This window comes from Melozone crissalis, unplaced genomic scaffold (genome assembly GCF_028551555.1).
Source record: "Melozone crissalis strain CALT ecotype California unplaced genomic scaffold, PUWL_Pcris_2 ptg000035l_1, whole genome shotgun sequence".
Taxonomy (NCBI): Eukaryota; Metazoa; Chordata; class Aves; order Passeriformes; family Passerellidae; genus Melozone; species Melozone crissalis.
In genome coordinates this window covers 10,553,930-10,569,697 of record NW_026535813.1, presented here as the reverse complement: position 1 = coordinate 10,569,697, position 15,768 = coordinate 10,553,930, and the positions used below count along the sequence as shown (strand labels likewise).

Below are 15,768 nucleotides of genomic sequence, written 5' to 3'. Positions count from 1 at the left end.
CCCCCGTAGCCAGGGCAGCCCACGCCCCTCATCGCCATGGAAACGCCCAGACCACTCCTGCCCAGAGCTGGTTGGCTCAGTCCCAGCCCCGCAGCCCCCATCTCCATAAAAACACCGAGACTGTCTCCTGAAACCGGGTGGCCCTGTCCCAAGGGAACACCCGCAACTTCAGGGAGCTTAACCACGCCTCCGTCGGAGGACATACCTACACCCCTGATCCAGCCTACGTCAGAGGGCAGGGCTCCGTCCCCAAGCCAACCTTCGGAGAACACAGCCACGCCGCCAGTGGGCATGGCCCCGCCCCCAACTCTGCCTCCAACGACGGATCTGAGAAAAGCTGCAGACACCAAATCAAGAAGCAGAGCGTGGGAAAAGTCCCTGCAGGGAGCCTACCCAGCAAAAAGCAGTGGAAAGAAGCGTGTAGGGGTGTGGTGCCATGGGAGTAAGAGCAATCAAGCCATCCTGAAAAGATGGTGCTGACCACATGGCACAGCCGTTTTACAGCAGCTAAGAGTGAGCCACTATCAAGTCCAGTGGGAAACCAGCACCTCCCTACATATGGACAGTGAAAAAGCAAAGACCAAATTCATACCCCTTAAACCTCAACGAAACTTCACAGCCACCCTGCCTTCTGATATTTCAACTATAGAAAAGTTCTCATATTCCACAAACTCTAATAAACTAATAACATGTGCTAAGGGTAAAAATATTGAAGGGTTGTCACACAAGGGTTACAAAATCACACAGTAGTTTACTAAATATGCCCTAGAACTCATAGTACAATATTTATTATTGTTTTTTGCATTTGCTAAAACCAAAATTGATAAGCCTGTGATAGCTGATTCTGCTAAAGTTATTAAGAAAATATTACATTTCTGTCTCAGGTATGGGCTACTCTGTCTCAAAGAGGTCCTAGGATGTATGTTAACAAGTCTTGGTGTACTCCTAGTTTCTGCCTGCATTGTTTCTAAATCAACCTGGAAGATTCAAAGAATATCCTCATCCTAACATTCTAGGTCCACTAAAGCATACATAGAACATTAATTTACTAACATCATAAGCAAATTTAAGCTGCAAATTTTTTTAACTGAGAATTTGCCACGTGTCATCATTTAAAAAGCCTAAAAGTCACCTGTTAAATCAATAACAAATTTCTAACCTCTAACAAAAATAAGAAAGGTATATTACTTGCACTTTTACCGTAGTAACTAGAACATTTAAATACCTATATTTCTTTAATTATTCATAAGTTGTTCATGTTAAAAATTTCTTGCATTAGATATTAATACAAGCTTGTTTTTAAAATATAAAATACAGAAAATCTCTCCCAACCAAGTCATGGCCTGATGAAGCCATGAACCTGGCTGGTAAAAAAATTATATTAGTATACAAACTTTACAAAAACTAAACCCTTTTCCCCTTGCGATAAATGAGAAAGCCTTGTCCAGAAGGGGTTCTTTCAAGTCCTCATAGTGAAAAAGACACCTCTCAGCAACCCTCTAGGTAATAGTACCTTATTAATACTGTTCAAAGTCCATGTTCTGATCCTAATTTTAATCATTAATACAAAGAAAAAAAAAGGGGGGGTGAAAGGTTGGAGTGAATGTATACCCCCTCTCTAAGTCTAAGGTAATATAATGTCTTTCAATCAATCATATAACAGTACAATAATCCTATGATAAATACATTTCCATGGACTCTGGAACATGCTAGACACCTACTTGATGTATCCAGCCCGAACTACATCCTGCTTGGAAGCACAGCATCAACCCAATGTCCTGTCAACAGATATCACAGAACTGTGAAACCAGAACAATTAATAACTACCTCAGAAATCTGAGACTACTGAAATAACAGTTCATATAGAGACTCTTATTTGCTTACAAATTGCTTTATCTGTTAAGTTTGCTTTTTTCTTACAGTTTGAGAGTTGAATATTTGAAAGTTTTTAATTTCAGTTTAGAGTTAAGATATAACTTACAATTTTGTTTACAAATTATTTTTCAAGTTTACAAACTGTTTTTCTGTTTACAAATTGTTTTTTCTACTAATTAGACTTTTCTTTAATAGTTAAGTAGTTTGTTCTTTTTTGTCTTGGTTTGGAAAGACAGGTGTCTGCTAAGGAAGGCAGGAGCCTCCCTTGAAATGGAAAAATGTAAACCCCCTCCCTCCAAATCGTTATAAATTTTAAATTAAGGGGCTCTCAGGCAAAAATATGGGAGCAGGAATAACAGTTCTTTATTAGAGAAGAAAATAAAAATATAAAATAAACAATTCAGTAAACTAAAACAACACTGACAGAGTCAGAACACAACCTGACACCCTGTTGGTCAGGGTGTTGTTAGCAGTCCAATTGGAAATGTGGCTGCAGTCCTCCTGGAGTGTCAGGTGTGGTTCTGTTGGAGCAGTAATCCTGTAGAAAGATGTAGTCGTCCTCTGAAGATCCAGTGGAAGAGGCAGCTGTTCCTCTGGGAAATCCAGTGGAAAAGGCCATGCTGGTGTTCTAGAATCTCCAGATTATATCTGGAAAGAATACTTGGCTCCTCCCTCTAAGCTGAGCATCTCACAATGGGATGCTATAGTTCTTATCAGTCATGCAGTGACATTCAAAAGCCTATTATCAGCAGATGTCTCCCCAGAGGGAGGATCGGTTGTGGAAGAGATAAGGAAAACTGTCCACTTAACAGAAGACATCTGCCATACAGATGGCAAATAGAATACAATTTGTTTGGCAATCCAGGACATTTTTAAAGATAAATTATTTGTAACCTAAACTTTAAGCCTGTAACATGCTAACCTGAATTCTTGCCTACAGACTCTGAACCAAAATGCTTCAGCTTCACTAATATATAATTTATGAAAATTAAAACCATGCTGTTTTCTGTCACCCTGATTGCAAGGGACCCTTGCAAATAGATGTCAGAGAGCAAGTTACAATTTTAGTAAAGACAAAAGGGTGAGATGTTGCAGTACAATCTGACTTGTACTGAACATAATCCATTTACAAATAAGAAACCCAGCCCAGTTCCATAAACCAGTCTCTAGGCTGACTGACAGAGGTCTCAACCAATAACAAGTCTCCTAAAATACAAGCATTTGACTGGTTCAGAGTGTGGGAGGCATGGGGATGAGACCAATGGCTGTTTAGGAACCGGGAGCTTTGAATTGCCTTTAAAAGCAAGCCCCGAACAATAAAACATGCTGTTTGGCTGATGACCAAAGGAGGTCTGTTGTGTGTTAAATCTCAGACACACAAACACCAACGTGTCACCATATGGTGTGGAATATCCCTTTGCTCCATTTGGGTTAACTGGCCTGGTTGTGTCATCAAATCTCTGCCTCAAACCAGGCTATTCTCAACTTTTGTTTCTATCTTGCAGAATGGGGATGTATGTATTTCAATTCTTCACCCACCTGTAGATGACCCGCAAAGTGGAGAGCTGCCCTCCGAGAGGTGGAACCCTACCCAAAATGTCAGGTAACTGTGAATCTGTGATGTACAACAGTGACCTCAAAGGCCTGTGATCTCTCTCCAAGACTATGGCCTGTGTTGGGAAAGTTCTGGAACAGAATTCAAGACTTTAGGAGCTTTAGGTCCTTAACTGGGTGCAAACCAGACTTAAGAAGTTGTCAAAAGTGCTGATGCTGAGGTGTGCTGATGATGGAGTAACAATGTAGAGAATTCTGTCCTGTTTGCAGGCTTTCATGCTCCCAAAGCAACTGATTTCAAATTTTCTGCCCTTCCCTGGTCATTATTATCCTATAGTTAGGGTTTTAAAACTCTTCCAAGATACCACTAGTGGAAAATAATATTTTTGGGTATTTTGCACTGTAGGAGTAATTTTGTTCATAATCCTGCCTGCTGTTTGCTTTACAGTATTTGTGTGTCTCCTGTCCTGCAGTGTGATATCTTGAGTGGTTAGCCAGGTAGCTTTCTTCCTGACAAAAAGACACAAAGGATCACTAAGTATTAGAGGCATTTGGGGCTGACATGTCCTTTTTTTTTCATTTTAAACACCAGCTGAATTTCATTCTTATTACAAGACACTGCCAATAAGGAACTGATAAAACTCATATCAAGTAGCAGTTTACCTGTGCAGCTGGAGTAGTAAGTGATGTAGTGAAAAAACTCTAAGGTACTTCCTGTTCTAACATTTTAAACTGATTTATTATCCAAATAAGGTTAAAATAATTGCCTCTAGATTTTTATCATATGAGAATTATTCTTGCTCTCAGATTTATTAGGTGCTGGTTCCTCAACTTGAAATCTGTTATTTACTGGTAAATCCAGTAAGGACATCAGGACATCTGAGGGAATATAGTGATTTGAAAAATATTGTCTGACAGTTTAACTCAGCTTTCATCTAACTTGGCTTCACAAAATTCATTTGAAAGGAGCCTCTATCAAAGCAAAGATCTAACAAAGGGGATTCAATGGATTCTTGACCCTTGAAATATGATTGTAACACACATTGCAAAGTGCTGAACTAGAGCTAACATAGCAGGAGACTAGGAATTGAAGCAGTCAGTAAATTATAACAACTGATCTTCCTTCTAGAGCATGCTACTTAAAGGTTAAAAGGGCCCAAGAGAAATTGTGTATCTTAGCTGCATGAAGTCATGAAGGGTTGGTAATCTGATCCTTAGAGCTTGAGGTAAAGGTTATCCAATCCATCTGTAACAAATATACATTCTAGGTCAGATTTATAAAAAAGAAAAATAGGCTTAAATACTATCTTAATTTGTTATATTGCTAAGCTACATTCACCTGTCCCTCTTCTCAGATGGCTATTAAACTGTTTTTTTCAAACATCTGATATGGTTAAGACTAGGTGACAAGCTTCAACTTATAGTTAGAAAACAGCTTTGGGCATTAGTTGCTTATAATGCGCACACATTTTGAGTATTTCACAATATACAACCCTAAATATTGACATGAAACTTCTTATGGTACTAGTTCTCTGATTTCTGCTCTCCCTTACCATGGTGCAGTTTTTGGTGCTTACTCTTGGAACATGTTCATCTTAACAGTGATATTTGGAGAGAAAACATTCCTCAGCTGTATTAGCAAGCAGAAAAAAAACTTGTCCTTCACTGTTAGCCTACTGCCTGTGTAACCTAGGGCTTCTCATCAGCTGCTGAATTTTGTAAATCCGCTTACTACAGATGACTGTGGTTGAAGTGTCTGGAGTGAGGAATGTAATTCTTCAACTTTGAGAGCACTTGTGCATCTCTCCACCTAATGGTTTCAAGCATGCTCATTAATTTTTTCTAAACACAGTCAATATGGACTTTCCCATCACTTGGAGCTAGATGAGGCTGGCATAAGTAAATATAGCAAACTTCCATCAAGAAGTGAAGGAATGCAGTCGTGATCTGTATGGCAGAATGTATTGCTTTTCTTATGTCCCATAAAGCTGAGGAAGTGGTTGCAGGGCTATGGGGTTGAGGCTCTTTGATAAATTTTAGTTACCTTTCTCCATCTAGCCTGGCCTCACTCTGTCTTTTAAGGTGCACAGGCCAGAATTCAGCACAATATTCAAGATGTTGGTATATCTGTATTTTGTGCTGATATGTGGTGCCTCATCTTACTACTGCTTTGTTTTCTGAGGATACCCATTTTTGCTGTTATCGTAGGGTCAGAGACAGACACACGACACAACACCGGTGGGTCATCAGCAAACTGTGTTTTATTGTTCAGAGCTTTCTTTTATAGGGACTTCAAAACTCCGGGGTCTAGACAGCCATTGGTCTGATCTTTTATGCCCCTCAGATCCTGGACCAGTGATATGCCTGCAGCTTAGGATGGAATGTAATTGGTTGAGGTTCCTGTCTTTCAACCCAGAGACTGGTTTTATGGAACTGGCTGGGTAGCCAAATTATTGCCCAGTACAAGCCAGCTTGTACTGTGATATAATGTGGCAACATTTTGTTGGCTTTTTCTGGCTGCTTTAGTGCATTGAGCTGTTTGCAGAAACTGTTCAGATGTAACAAAACTTTCAGTACAGGCTAAGTCTGATACTTTTGTTCATACATGGAGAGAAAAAAATGCAGTTAACGGTTCTGATTCCTTGATCCTCTACTGGCTTCTCTCTGCTGATAAAGGCGTGTAGAGGAACTGTCCTGGTTCCAGCCAGGACAGAGTTAATTTTTTTTGCAGTAGCAATGAGGGGGTGGAGCCTGGACCTGTATGGGCAGGGCTAGGAGATTATTTTATACCACCTCACATCATTGCCAGTGTGGGGTTAGGGTACTTTTTGGTTTCTAAGAAGGATGGGATTTCCAGTGGAGAAAACTGTGGTGTGGCAGGAGGGGGAAACCTGCCCACCATTTCTTCATTGTTCCCCAGGATTCACGGTGAGCATTTTTGCCTGTGGATCACTCTCCCTTTTGTACACTTTTGTTATTTATATTGTTGCTGTTATTGTTGTTTTCTAATGTCATTGCTGTTTCCAGTAAATTGTTTTTATCTCAACCTGTGATCTTTTGTGCCTCCCATCGAAGGGGGGAGGCAGCCAACTGCAGGTCATGGTCTTTTTAGTGGGAGTACTAAATTGGGGAATACCATTCCTAAACCAGGACAGGCACTCACTCTGAAGACAACAGCACTGTAAACACAAACCAAAGAGATATGCCAGCTGATGAGCACACTGTTCCCCAGAATGGGGTGGGGGATATAAGAAAGCAAAGGTGGGCTTTAAATACCCACTCTTCTTGCAAACAACTCACATGAAACCACATGCTAGAACCTCATCTAAGGGAGAAACAGATCCATAACTATACTGGAGAGGGTCAGTCTGTACCCAGTCTGGTGCAGTTTGTATGTGATGCTAAGGATGTTTTCAGTCACACATGGTTGAACTTTTCTGTGGTGTCTGTCCTGTCAGATCCCCTGTTCTGGGATCCCTTCCTGTTACTATACCTTGTTCACCTTGCTTACCCACAGCAGCAGGGTTTGAGTTAAGGAGAATGGCCAGCTCTTAAGGATATGAGCAGTGATGGAGCTGATCTAATGTGCTGGTCAGAAATGAAAAGTGTACAGTGTCTCACCTCTAATAGACAGTAGATAGATTGTAGTAGAGTGGGTGCTAAATCCAGATGTGAATTCCTGTCCTTGGCTTTCTTGATATTTTGCTTGCTTTACAGTAATGATGCTGAAGCTGATGTGCTGGCTTTGCAGCCTGATTGTTGATAATTCAAAGGCTTTTAAGTGAATTCTTGAGTTGAAGTAAAAGATGTTTTATTTTCTGATCAACATTCCAGTCTGACCAGACAGCTTTTTCCATAGCTGCTGTTCTATTTCCTACTGAATTACATTATTTGGAGAGTAAATTGTATATGACTCTCCTGATAGCTATGCTGAACAGTCTGGCTGGATGTAAGTGTTTAGTTTCAAAACCTTCCTATAAAGTCGTCATCCAAATGGCCAAATGTTTCCTGGAATTGTATCCCAGATAAATTATTCTGTGAAAAACTGAGCTTATTCTTTGAGATTTTTAAAAGATTAATAAGGGATAAAAAGGGACAAATATTTAGCACTGTCGTGTTTTTGGCGATTGGCAAAAAACCATACCTTTAGCTTAAAACAGTGTTCTTCTATATTGTTACATGACAGGGGTACATGCATATTCATGAGAGTTTATACATTATTCAAACATTCCTGGGAGTTAAGATGTTCCAGGAATTCTTTTGCTTGGTTTTAACCTTTGATTTGTCTTCATGCCATCTTGTAGATTAAATCAATATATTTTATTTCTTCTTGTGATTCCATCTTGCTGTTTTTGCATGCCTTGATAACAATCAATAAATTCTTCTCTTGGTGTTCTGGTTTTTGTCCCTGTTATCTTATCCTTCAGATAAGATAGTCCACAAAATGGGGGAACCACCTAATTATCTTACACCATTCTCTGAGTTAGTTATGTAAAAAAGCATTTTAACATCACATAGTCTCTATTTTAATATTATGCTACAGTCTAAGATATATTTATCACACTACTATTTATATAAGCTATATGGTGCATACTTAAACTGACAGATTATACTATACCAAAAAGCAGTTAAAAGGAAATATAAATTGTACCATATCAAAATCTTTGTGATAATTAATAATATGCCAAAGCTAATACATAAATGTGAAAGCTAATACTATATTGTCATTTATAACAATATGCTTGTAGATATGCTCAGCATACATTGCTCTGAATATGCCTCTAAATCAATTCAAGTACAGTTGGGGCTGTAGTCTCCTTTAATCATGTTCTGCAAAGCAGTTGCTATGTACTGCTGTAATTCAAGACTTATTTCCTTGTCTCTTGTTCTTCCCTTCCATTTAAATTAAAAGCTGTTCAAAGTAGGACCACCTCAGACGCAGGAAGCTATTGCAGTGGTAGCTACAGCCAGGTGGCCAGGTGTGTAGAGCTGCCTGATGGGATTTGCTGTTGAGTTTTGTGCTGGTTGTGACACTGTGTGAGGAACAAAGGGCTGAATCTCTGAACTGCAAAGAGCTGTAGGAAATGCAAAAGGGTCTGGCCAGCAGAGGGAGGTGGTGTTTGTCCCTGATAAATGCCAGCAGAGCAGGGCAGCTGGCTAGCTCTGGGCTGCTGCTAGAAATCCAGGAAGGCTGTCTGTCTGCCAGGAGTTATGTGACTGGCTCATGCTGGCTTTGCTGAGTACCAGCAGTTCAGTCTTGCTGGGCCCTTGTCGGTTTGCCTGAGTGTTGAGTACAGCAAGAGGAAGACAGTGCAGATATTTTTCAAGTACTGCTACAGCAGTCTTGGCACACAGGCTGAGGAGAAGGGACACCTGGCCACAGCTCCAACCTCTTAATACACTGCGGGGTAGGGAAGGCAATGCAGCCTCATCTGATGGCTTTGGGTTGTATCAGTCAGGATAAGCAAAGAGCCTGGCTTTCTGCTGTGAGGCTGAATGTCATGAAGAACAGGCTCACTAAGCAGGTTTCCAACCCTGCACTATCTATGGGTGGTATGGATTAACAGAATTCTGGTCTGATGCAAGCTTTACCTGCTGCCCTGTCACAAATGTGTACTGACACGATAGTCTGTCATCAGATTAGGTCTTTGAGGTTTGTACTGTGTCATCTTCCCTATGCTGATCACCAAGGTCTGAAGTTCATAAGTATTTGCTCTTACTTCAACTATTGTCCTGTTGCCTTTTTCCCAATCTGGAAATGAAACTCGAGATAATTTTAGTAAGGAGGTAATATAAAGGGGGATCTTTATTTGAAGGCTTCCAGAGGCAGTTATGGAAAGATGTCCGCAAAAGCCCACCCCCCCCCAGGGGTGAGTACATTTTTATAGTAAATTAGCATAATTAATAAAAAGCACCAATTAGGAGGACAAGTGGTGATGCAATTTCCCCCCAGGTTAAGCCCCTTCTCATGAGTCCCTCCTTCAGCACTAGTTGTACTTTGTCCATGAAATGTATCTCAAAGAGTTGTTCTCAACCTTGGTTCCCAGAAAGAACCAAGATAGCATTGGGGTCTTGTACATCCCAGGACTTGGAGCTCTGGAATTTGTTTTGTCTTTCTGCCTAGGGAAAGGCCATAGAAAAGTACTGGGAAATCTAGTCACTTATACAATAGACTACACAGCTACAAATATATGTGTGAAGAATATAGAAAACATAGAAAAAAAAAAGGCAAAACCCCAATGGCATCAGTCCTTAGTGTATTGGGTTTGCATGGCCAGGTTTTGACAGCAAGGGGGCTACAGGGATGGCTTCTGTGAGAAGCTGCCAGAAGCTTCCCCCATGTCCAGCAGAGCCAACACCAGCCGGCTCCAGGATGGACCCACTGCTGGCCAAAGCTAGGCCAATCAGGAATGATGGTAACGCCTCTGTGATAACATATTTAAGAAGAAAGAAAAAAAAGTGACTATGCAGTTGTAATTGCAGCCAGAGTGGGGTGAGAACGTCAGAGGAACAGCTCTGCAGACACCAAGGTCAGTGGAGAAGGGGGGCAGGAGGTGCTCCAGGCGCCAGAGCCGAGAATCCCCTGCAGCCCATGGTGAAGACCATAATGAAGCAGCTGTCCCCTTCCATCATGGAGGACCCCATGCTGGAGCGGAGGGATGCCTGAGAGGGAGTTGTGAACCTGTGGGAGGCCTGTGCTGGAGCAGGTTACTGGTAGGGACCTTCAAACCCATGGAGAGAAAGGAGCCCATGTTGGAGCAGGTTTCCTGGTAGGACTTGTGATCCCATGGGGGAGCCACACTGGAGCAAGTGGTGCCTGAATGATGGCACCCCATGGAAAGGGACCCACACTGGAGCTGGAGAACTGTCTGTGGGATGGACTCATGTTGGCGAGGTTTGTAGAGGACTGTCTCCTGTGGGAGGGACTCCGCATTGGAGCAGGGGAAGGACTCCTGTCCCTGAGCAGTGGCAGAAACAATGTGAACTGACCATAACCCCCATTCCCATCTCCCTGTGCTGCTGGGGGGAGGAGGTAGAGCTGGGAAGGAGGATGGGATGGAGGGAAGGTGTTTTATTAAGGTCTTATTTTACTTCTCATTATCCTGCTCTCATTTTGTTAGTAATAAATTCAATTAATATCCCCAATTCAAGTCTGTTTCACCTGTCATGGTATTTGGTGAGTGATCTCTCCCTGCCTTTATCTCAACCCATGAACCCTTCATTATATTTTCTCTCCCTTGTACAGTTGCAGAGGGGAGTGAGAGCAGCTTTGGTGGGTGCCTGGCATCCAGCCAACATCAACCCACTACACTTAGATATCCTTAATTATTCATAAGTTTTGACTTTAAACATGTTTCTGATGCATCACCCAAAGAAATTGTCAGCATCCAGAATCCGTGAATGTGTTAGCTCTGACTTTGCTGTTGTGATTACCTGTTTCAGGACTATCTTACTGAGTGTAATCTCTTTGCTTAATGAGCCCAACACATTCTCTCCTGCCAACGTGGATGCATCAGTCATGTTCAGGAAATGGAGGGACAGTAAAGGAAAAGACAAGGAGTATGCTGAAATCATAAGGTAAACTTTGCTCTGTGTGATGCTGTGCTACTGGCCTCCTGCTTTGAATCCTATGAAATAGGCTGATTTCAGAATTTGCTAAAACCAGCTTCTCACTGTGGTTGCTCCTTTCAAAATGAATTTTACAGCTTTATTCCAAGTTCATTCTTCTGGACAGAAATGGTGCAAACTTGTGTCTTTGTATTGTTCTTTTTCAGACTAATCTGGCACGATACTCTGCAAAACCTATTAGCTGCTAGTAAATTCTAGTCTAAGTCCCTGTGTACCTTTGAGGACTGCTTGCATTGCTTGAGATGTGATTCAAACTGCCTTCATGCTACTAGTTCTGTGCTTAATTCACTCATGAATCATAATCTTGTCCCTCCAATTTGAAGGAGGATCAGTAGGATTTGGCAAGTGCTTGCACAGTTGGGTTTGATTAGCTGGAAGCGCTGTTTAGTCATGACTGTCCTTTTCTGAGAAATTCATGGTTCATCAGGTGCTGTAGGGAGATGTAAACTTGAGCCAAGATTGCTGTGGAGTGAAAATGGGCAGCCCATACTGCAGTGGGACTGCTGTCATGCTTGCCTGGGGCAAGACCGGGTATACCTTGACTGCTAGCTGGATATACCCCTGGTTGGAGCTACGCAGGGCAGTCAGTCACTGTCCTGGGCTGTGCAAAGAGCCTTGCTGGGAGGTTATTTTAGTCCCCTCCAGCTGCATTGGCTTCAGCTGGATGTACTCCATAAACAGAGTATGGCAGACTGAGCACGTGGGTGGGAGTAAAGGAACAGGCTGCCATCTGCTCCTCTCCCTGCTGGGAGGCAGCAACAGTTCGCAGCTCAAATACTGCTGAGGCACCAACCAGAGCCCATCCTGGAGCAAAGGGAAACACTTGTTTCCTGCTATCCTTGGTCAGTGTTGGGGTTGCAGCTGCATCTCAGAGTGCAGCCACCTGCTCTTACCCTCCAGGGGGAGCTCAGAGCTGACAAATGCTTGTGGGAATTAGAGTTTTGAGCATGTTAGGGTAGAGTCATCAGTGGTAGAGAGTGGCTGTGGATAGCATCTCTGGATGGCATTTCCTAAGTCATCTTAGGAAATCTGTGACTATCCCTTCTGTAAAAAATGTAATGGAATTTGCTTTGAGTTCTGGCAGATCTCTAATACAGAGTCCTGTAGAATAATTGATTTCATATGTTGCTGAGAGTGTGTGTGCTGCAAACACCCTTGGAGTGCTCCCAAGCTTGGGGCTGCAGGAACTAAATCTGTTTCTAGTGATGCTTGTGGTGCTTCAGCCAAACATTAGCTCTTCTGACTGAGCTGCCAGGAGGGCTGGGCAGGGGGTGGTTGGGAGGTGGGGAGTTGAGCCACACTGCTGCCAGTACACGGCCTTGCTCATGTTGCTGTGTCCTCCTCCCCACAGGAAACAGGTTTTGGCTACCAAAGCTGAGGCAGAGAAGGATGGCGTGAAGGTCCCCACTACACTGGCAGAATACTGCATCAAAACTAAAGTGCCTTCCAATGACAACAGTTCAGATTTGCTTTATGACGACTTGTATGATGATGACATTGATGACGAAGATGAGGAGGAAGAGGATGCCGACTGTTACGATGATGATGATTCTGGCAATGAGGAGTCGTGACCTGCTCCCTCTATGGCCCTGTACTGCCCTGTCAACTCAGGCCAGAAGGGAGCAGTGGTAACCTAGCAGGAGTCCAGCAAAAACATAGTGGTGGGGGGGGGGGGGATAAAAAAAACTGTCTCCTGCTGTCTCCTGTTGTATGGATCTGTTTGCTCCTTTTTTATGGACCTCTTAGAGACCCTCCACAGAATGTCTGAATTCTTGCATTCTTAACCCTTTCATCACTGTATTATGATTTCTTTTTTTAAAAGAAATTCCCTTTTTCACTTCTACAAAATGCTCACAGTGAAACATGTTTGCTTGTGTTTAGATTCTTGAATTAAATACAGTCTTGCATTGAGATGTTTAATGTATTTAAAGCTGGAACAAACCCACTGGAAGACGAATTTTCAGGAGCTCAAGTACTGCATTTACTGGGAAGAAAAAAATCCACACAAAGCAAATTGCCAGGGTTTAGCTGCTCCATTTATAATAATAGCGTGTGTACATTTGTTTAGCCTTGTGGTGGTGGCTTTTCCTTTATAAGGTGTGGGGTGGAAAGTGTAAAGCTACTGTGTGTTGAGCTTGATGGGATGTTACTGAAAGGTACAGGAATCTGTTTAGCCTGATCAAATTAGGAAGTAGCTGGCCCCTGGATCCCCAGAGGGCACAATCAGCTTTGTCTCTGAAAAAGGCTTGTGATATGAACCCTAAAATAAACACTTAACACTTCACATCTGTACAACTGAGCCCTGGGTTGCATTATTTTTTTCACACTAGGTCTGGGTTGAAAAAGTTTCATTTAGCCATTCTTCTGGGATCTGCTGTTAGCTGCCCCTCTACTGAGGGAGGAAAACAAAAGTGTATCCCACTGCCCAGTGGGCCAGCATTCATCCTGAACTTCTTTTTGGCAGTGGGAGAGTCTCCTTCTCCAGTGCTTGCTAGTAGCCCTTGCCTCCTGCAGCCCAAGTCCAGTGCTGGCCTGAGCCTTCTTTCTGTTGCTTATGTAGGTCACCTGCTGGTAAATGCAGCTCTGCTGTAGCTCTGTGGGGTTGGCAGAAGATAAAGCTCCCTGGGGCAGCCAGGCTGTTCCTGTGCCTGCAGTGGCTTCTGGAACATAGGGCAGAGAGATGGATGGGTGCTGGGCTCCCTCCTGCCTGGCTGGCTGGGGCACAGATGGATGTGTGTAGCCCCACAAAGAGAAGGGTACACAGTGCTTTCAGGCTGAAAAAGAAAGCAAGCAATCAGGGTTTGACAGCCTATTTAGGAGTATGCTTCAGCTGATGCCCTGAGCTCAGCCTCCTGTATTATTTTGGGAGCTCTTGGCAGAGCTTAGGGCCCTCAGCACCCTCACCCCATTGCAGTGTGCTGTAGTTCAGCTGTAGTACTGTTCCCTGAATTCACCTTTCACGTGGATTGGCAGCCAGCCCTGCCCTTCTGTGCTGAGCCCTGGCAGCCCCAGGAGCAGATCAGAGGTGCTGGCCCTGCTTGGGCGGGACCCTCTGTTCTCACAAGAGGCAGTCACCCTGATAAGAACTGCAGGCTCAGGCATTTGGTATAGCTTGGTGGTTTTAATGATACATCACCAGCTGCAGTCCCTCAAGAGGTACTTTGGTGGGAGTAAACTTTGTTCTGTGATCAGCTTGGTGGGAAGCAAGGAGCAAGATGAGAGTGAGCAAGTTTAAAGTGTATTGCCTGGAGGGAGAGGAGGGGAAGGTCTGTGGGGGTCTGTTTAAAGTTATCAGAATGTTGCTTGGCTGGGGTTTGCTGCAGCAAGGACAGTCCCTGTCCCTCTGCCCCAGCTTGTGCTAGTGTGTCCTCAGCAGAATGAAGGCAGCCCAAGTGGTAATACCTTGTCCCCAGTGTGTTCTGTGATGGTCTGCTCTCCTGCTTGCTTTTTACCTGGGGAGGCAGCTGGAACCCTCCTCAAGTGTCCCACAAGGGCTCCTTCAGGTCATCCTTCCATCAAGGACTAACAGCCCCTGGTGCTTTTTGGAGCCAGCAGTGGGCCTCCCCCTCAGCTCCCAGCTTCACACCAGCCCTGGGAGAGTGATGCTGGTGTTGGTAAATGGGCCTCTGGCACTTGATGCAAGACTGGTCTCAAGGCCACACTGGGCCAGGAACATCAGCCTCCAGCTTTGAGGGGCTGTTTGGGGCATGAAGGAACAGAGTATGGCAACACTGGCTGTGCTGACTTGGTTTGAAATGATACTGCAGCTTTCAGGATTTCCCTTGTATTTTTGACTGTCTTCACTGTTCACTGTATGCTCTCCAGTGAGTTGTATTTTCAAGCTTGGTGTTGTAAGATGCATTATCTCATGTTAACCTTTTTAAAGACAGAAAGCAATCTATTTTGAGAGCTCTGACCATAACCAAACTAATTTCTCTTCCCCACTGTCCTGTTCAGTGTCATTGCTTGTTGACTTGCTGGTTTCATTTTTTGAGATATAAACTGAAATGAGGGTATTATGTTTGGGTTTTGGGTTTGTTTTGGTGGTGGTTTTTTTTTTTTTGAGCTTTTTTTACCTATTTAAGAAATTGTGGAAAAATGTTTACCTGATCTTTGTATTCTGTTTTTTTCTTAACCTTTTTCTCATCTCAGCCAATATTAGTGTTTACATTAGCAACTACCTGCCCTTTCAAATACAGTTTTACAGTTTTCAACAATTCTGAAACCAGCAGGGTACACTACATTTCTTAGTAGTTTTCTTAGCTGAAATCCCAGATGGTTTCCTTTTTTTTTCAGTATAATTTACCAGAAACAATTAACTGATGCATTTTTGTGTTGTCTTCCTCTTCAGTAGTTATGTTTTGTCTTTTCTGCACATCTATTAATAAAAATGTGAAATGAAAATATGCCAGTACTTTTACTTCCCTGTTAATTGAGTTAGTCTATTTGCATGGGTTACTTAAAGCTTTGAATAACAGCTGTTCACAAATTCAGTGGTGCTCCAGTATCAATACCTATACATGTACATAAATAATCTACAAGGTTATTGGAAAACTAAAGCTGCTGTTTGACAGCTGTCTATACCTTAAAGAACAAACTGATTTGGAGAAGCACTTTGGCAAAAAGCCATGAGATTTGCTGTTATATTTATTTACTCATCTTAAGTCAGCAAAGAGGAGACCAGGGAGAAGACTGTTAATGGTATCATAT

At 42.8% G+C, this 15,768-nt stretch overlaps 1 protein-coding gene across 1 annotated transcript in view; it reads left to right on the top strand.

The window, feature by feature from the left end:
- The window catches only part of LOC128941431 (ubiquitin-conjugating enzyme E2 R2), a 114,973-nt gene extending 102,344 nt beyond the window's left edge, over positions 1-12,629 (top strand). The window contains exons 3-5 of the mRNA XM_054283194.1: positions 3,381-3,478; positions 10,873-11,007; positions 12,410-12,629. Of these exons, the coding sequence (XP_054139169.1) occupies positions 3,381-3,478; positions 10,873-11,007; positions 12,410-12,629 (453 nt within the window). The remainder of the gene's footprint in view (positions 1-3,380; positions 3,479-10,872; positions 11,008-12,409) is intronic.
- Positions 12,630-15,768: the final 3,139 nt, after the last annotated feature.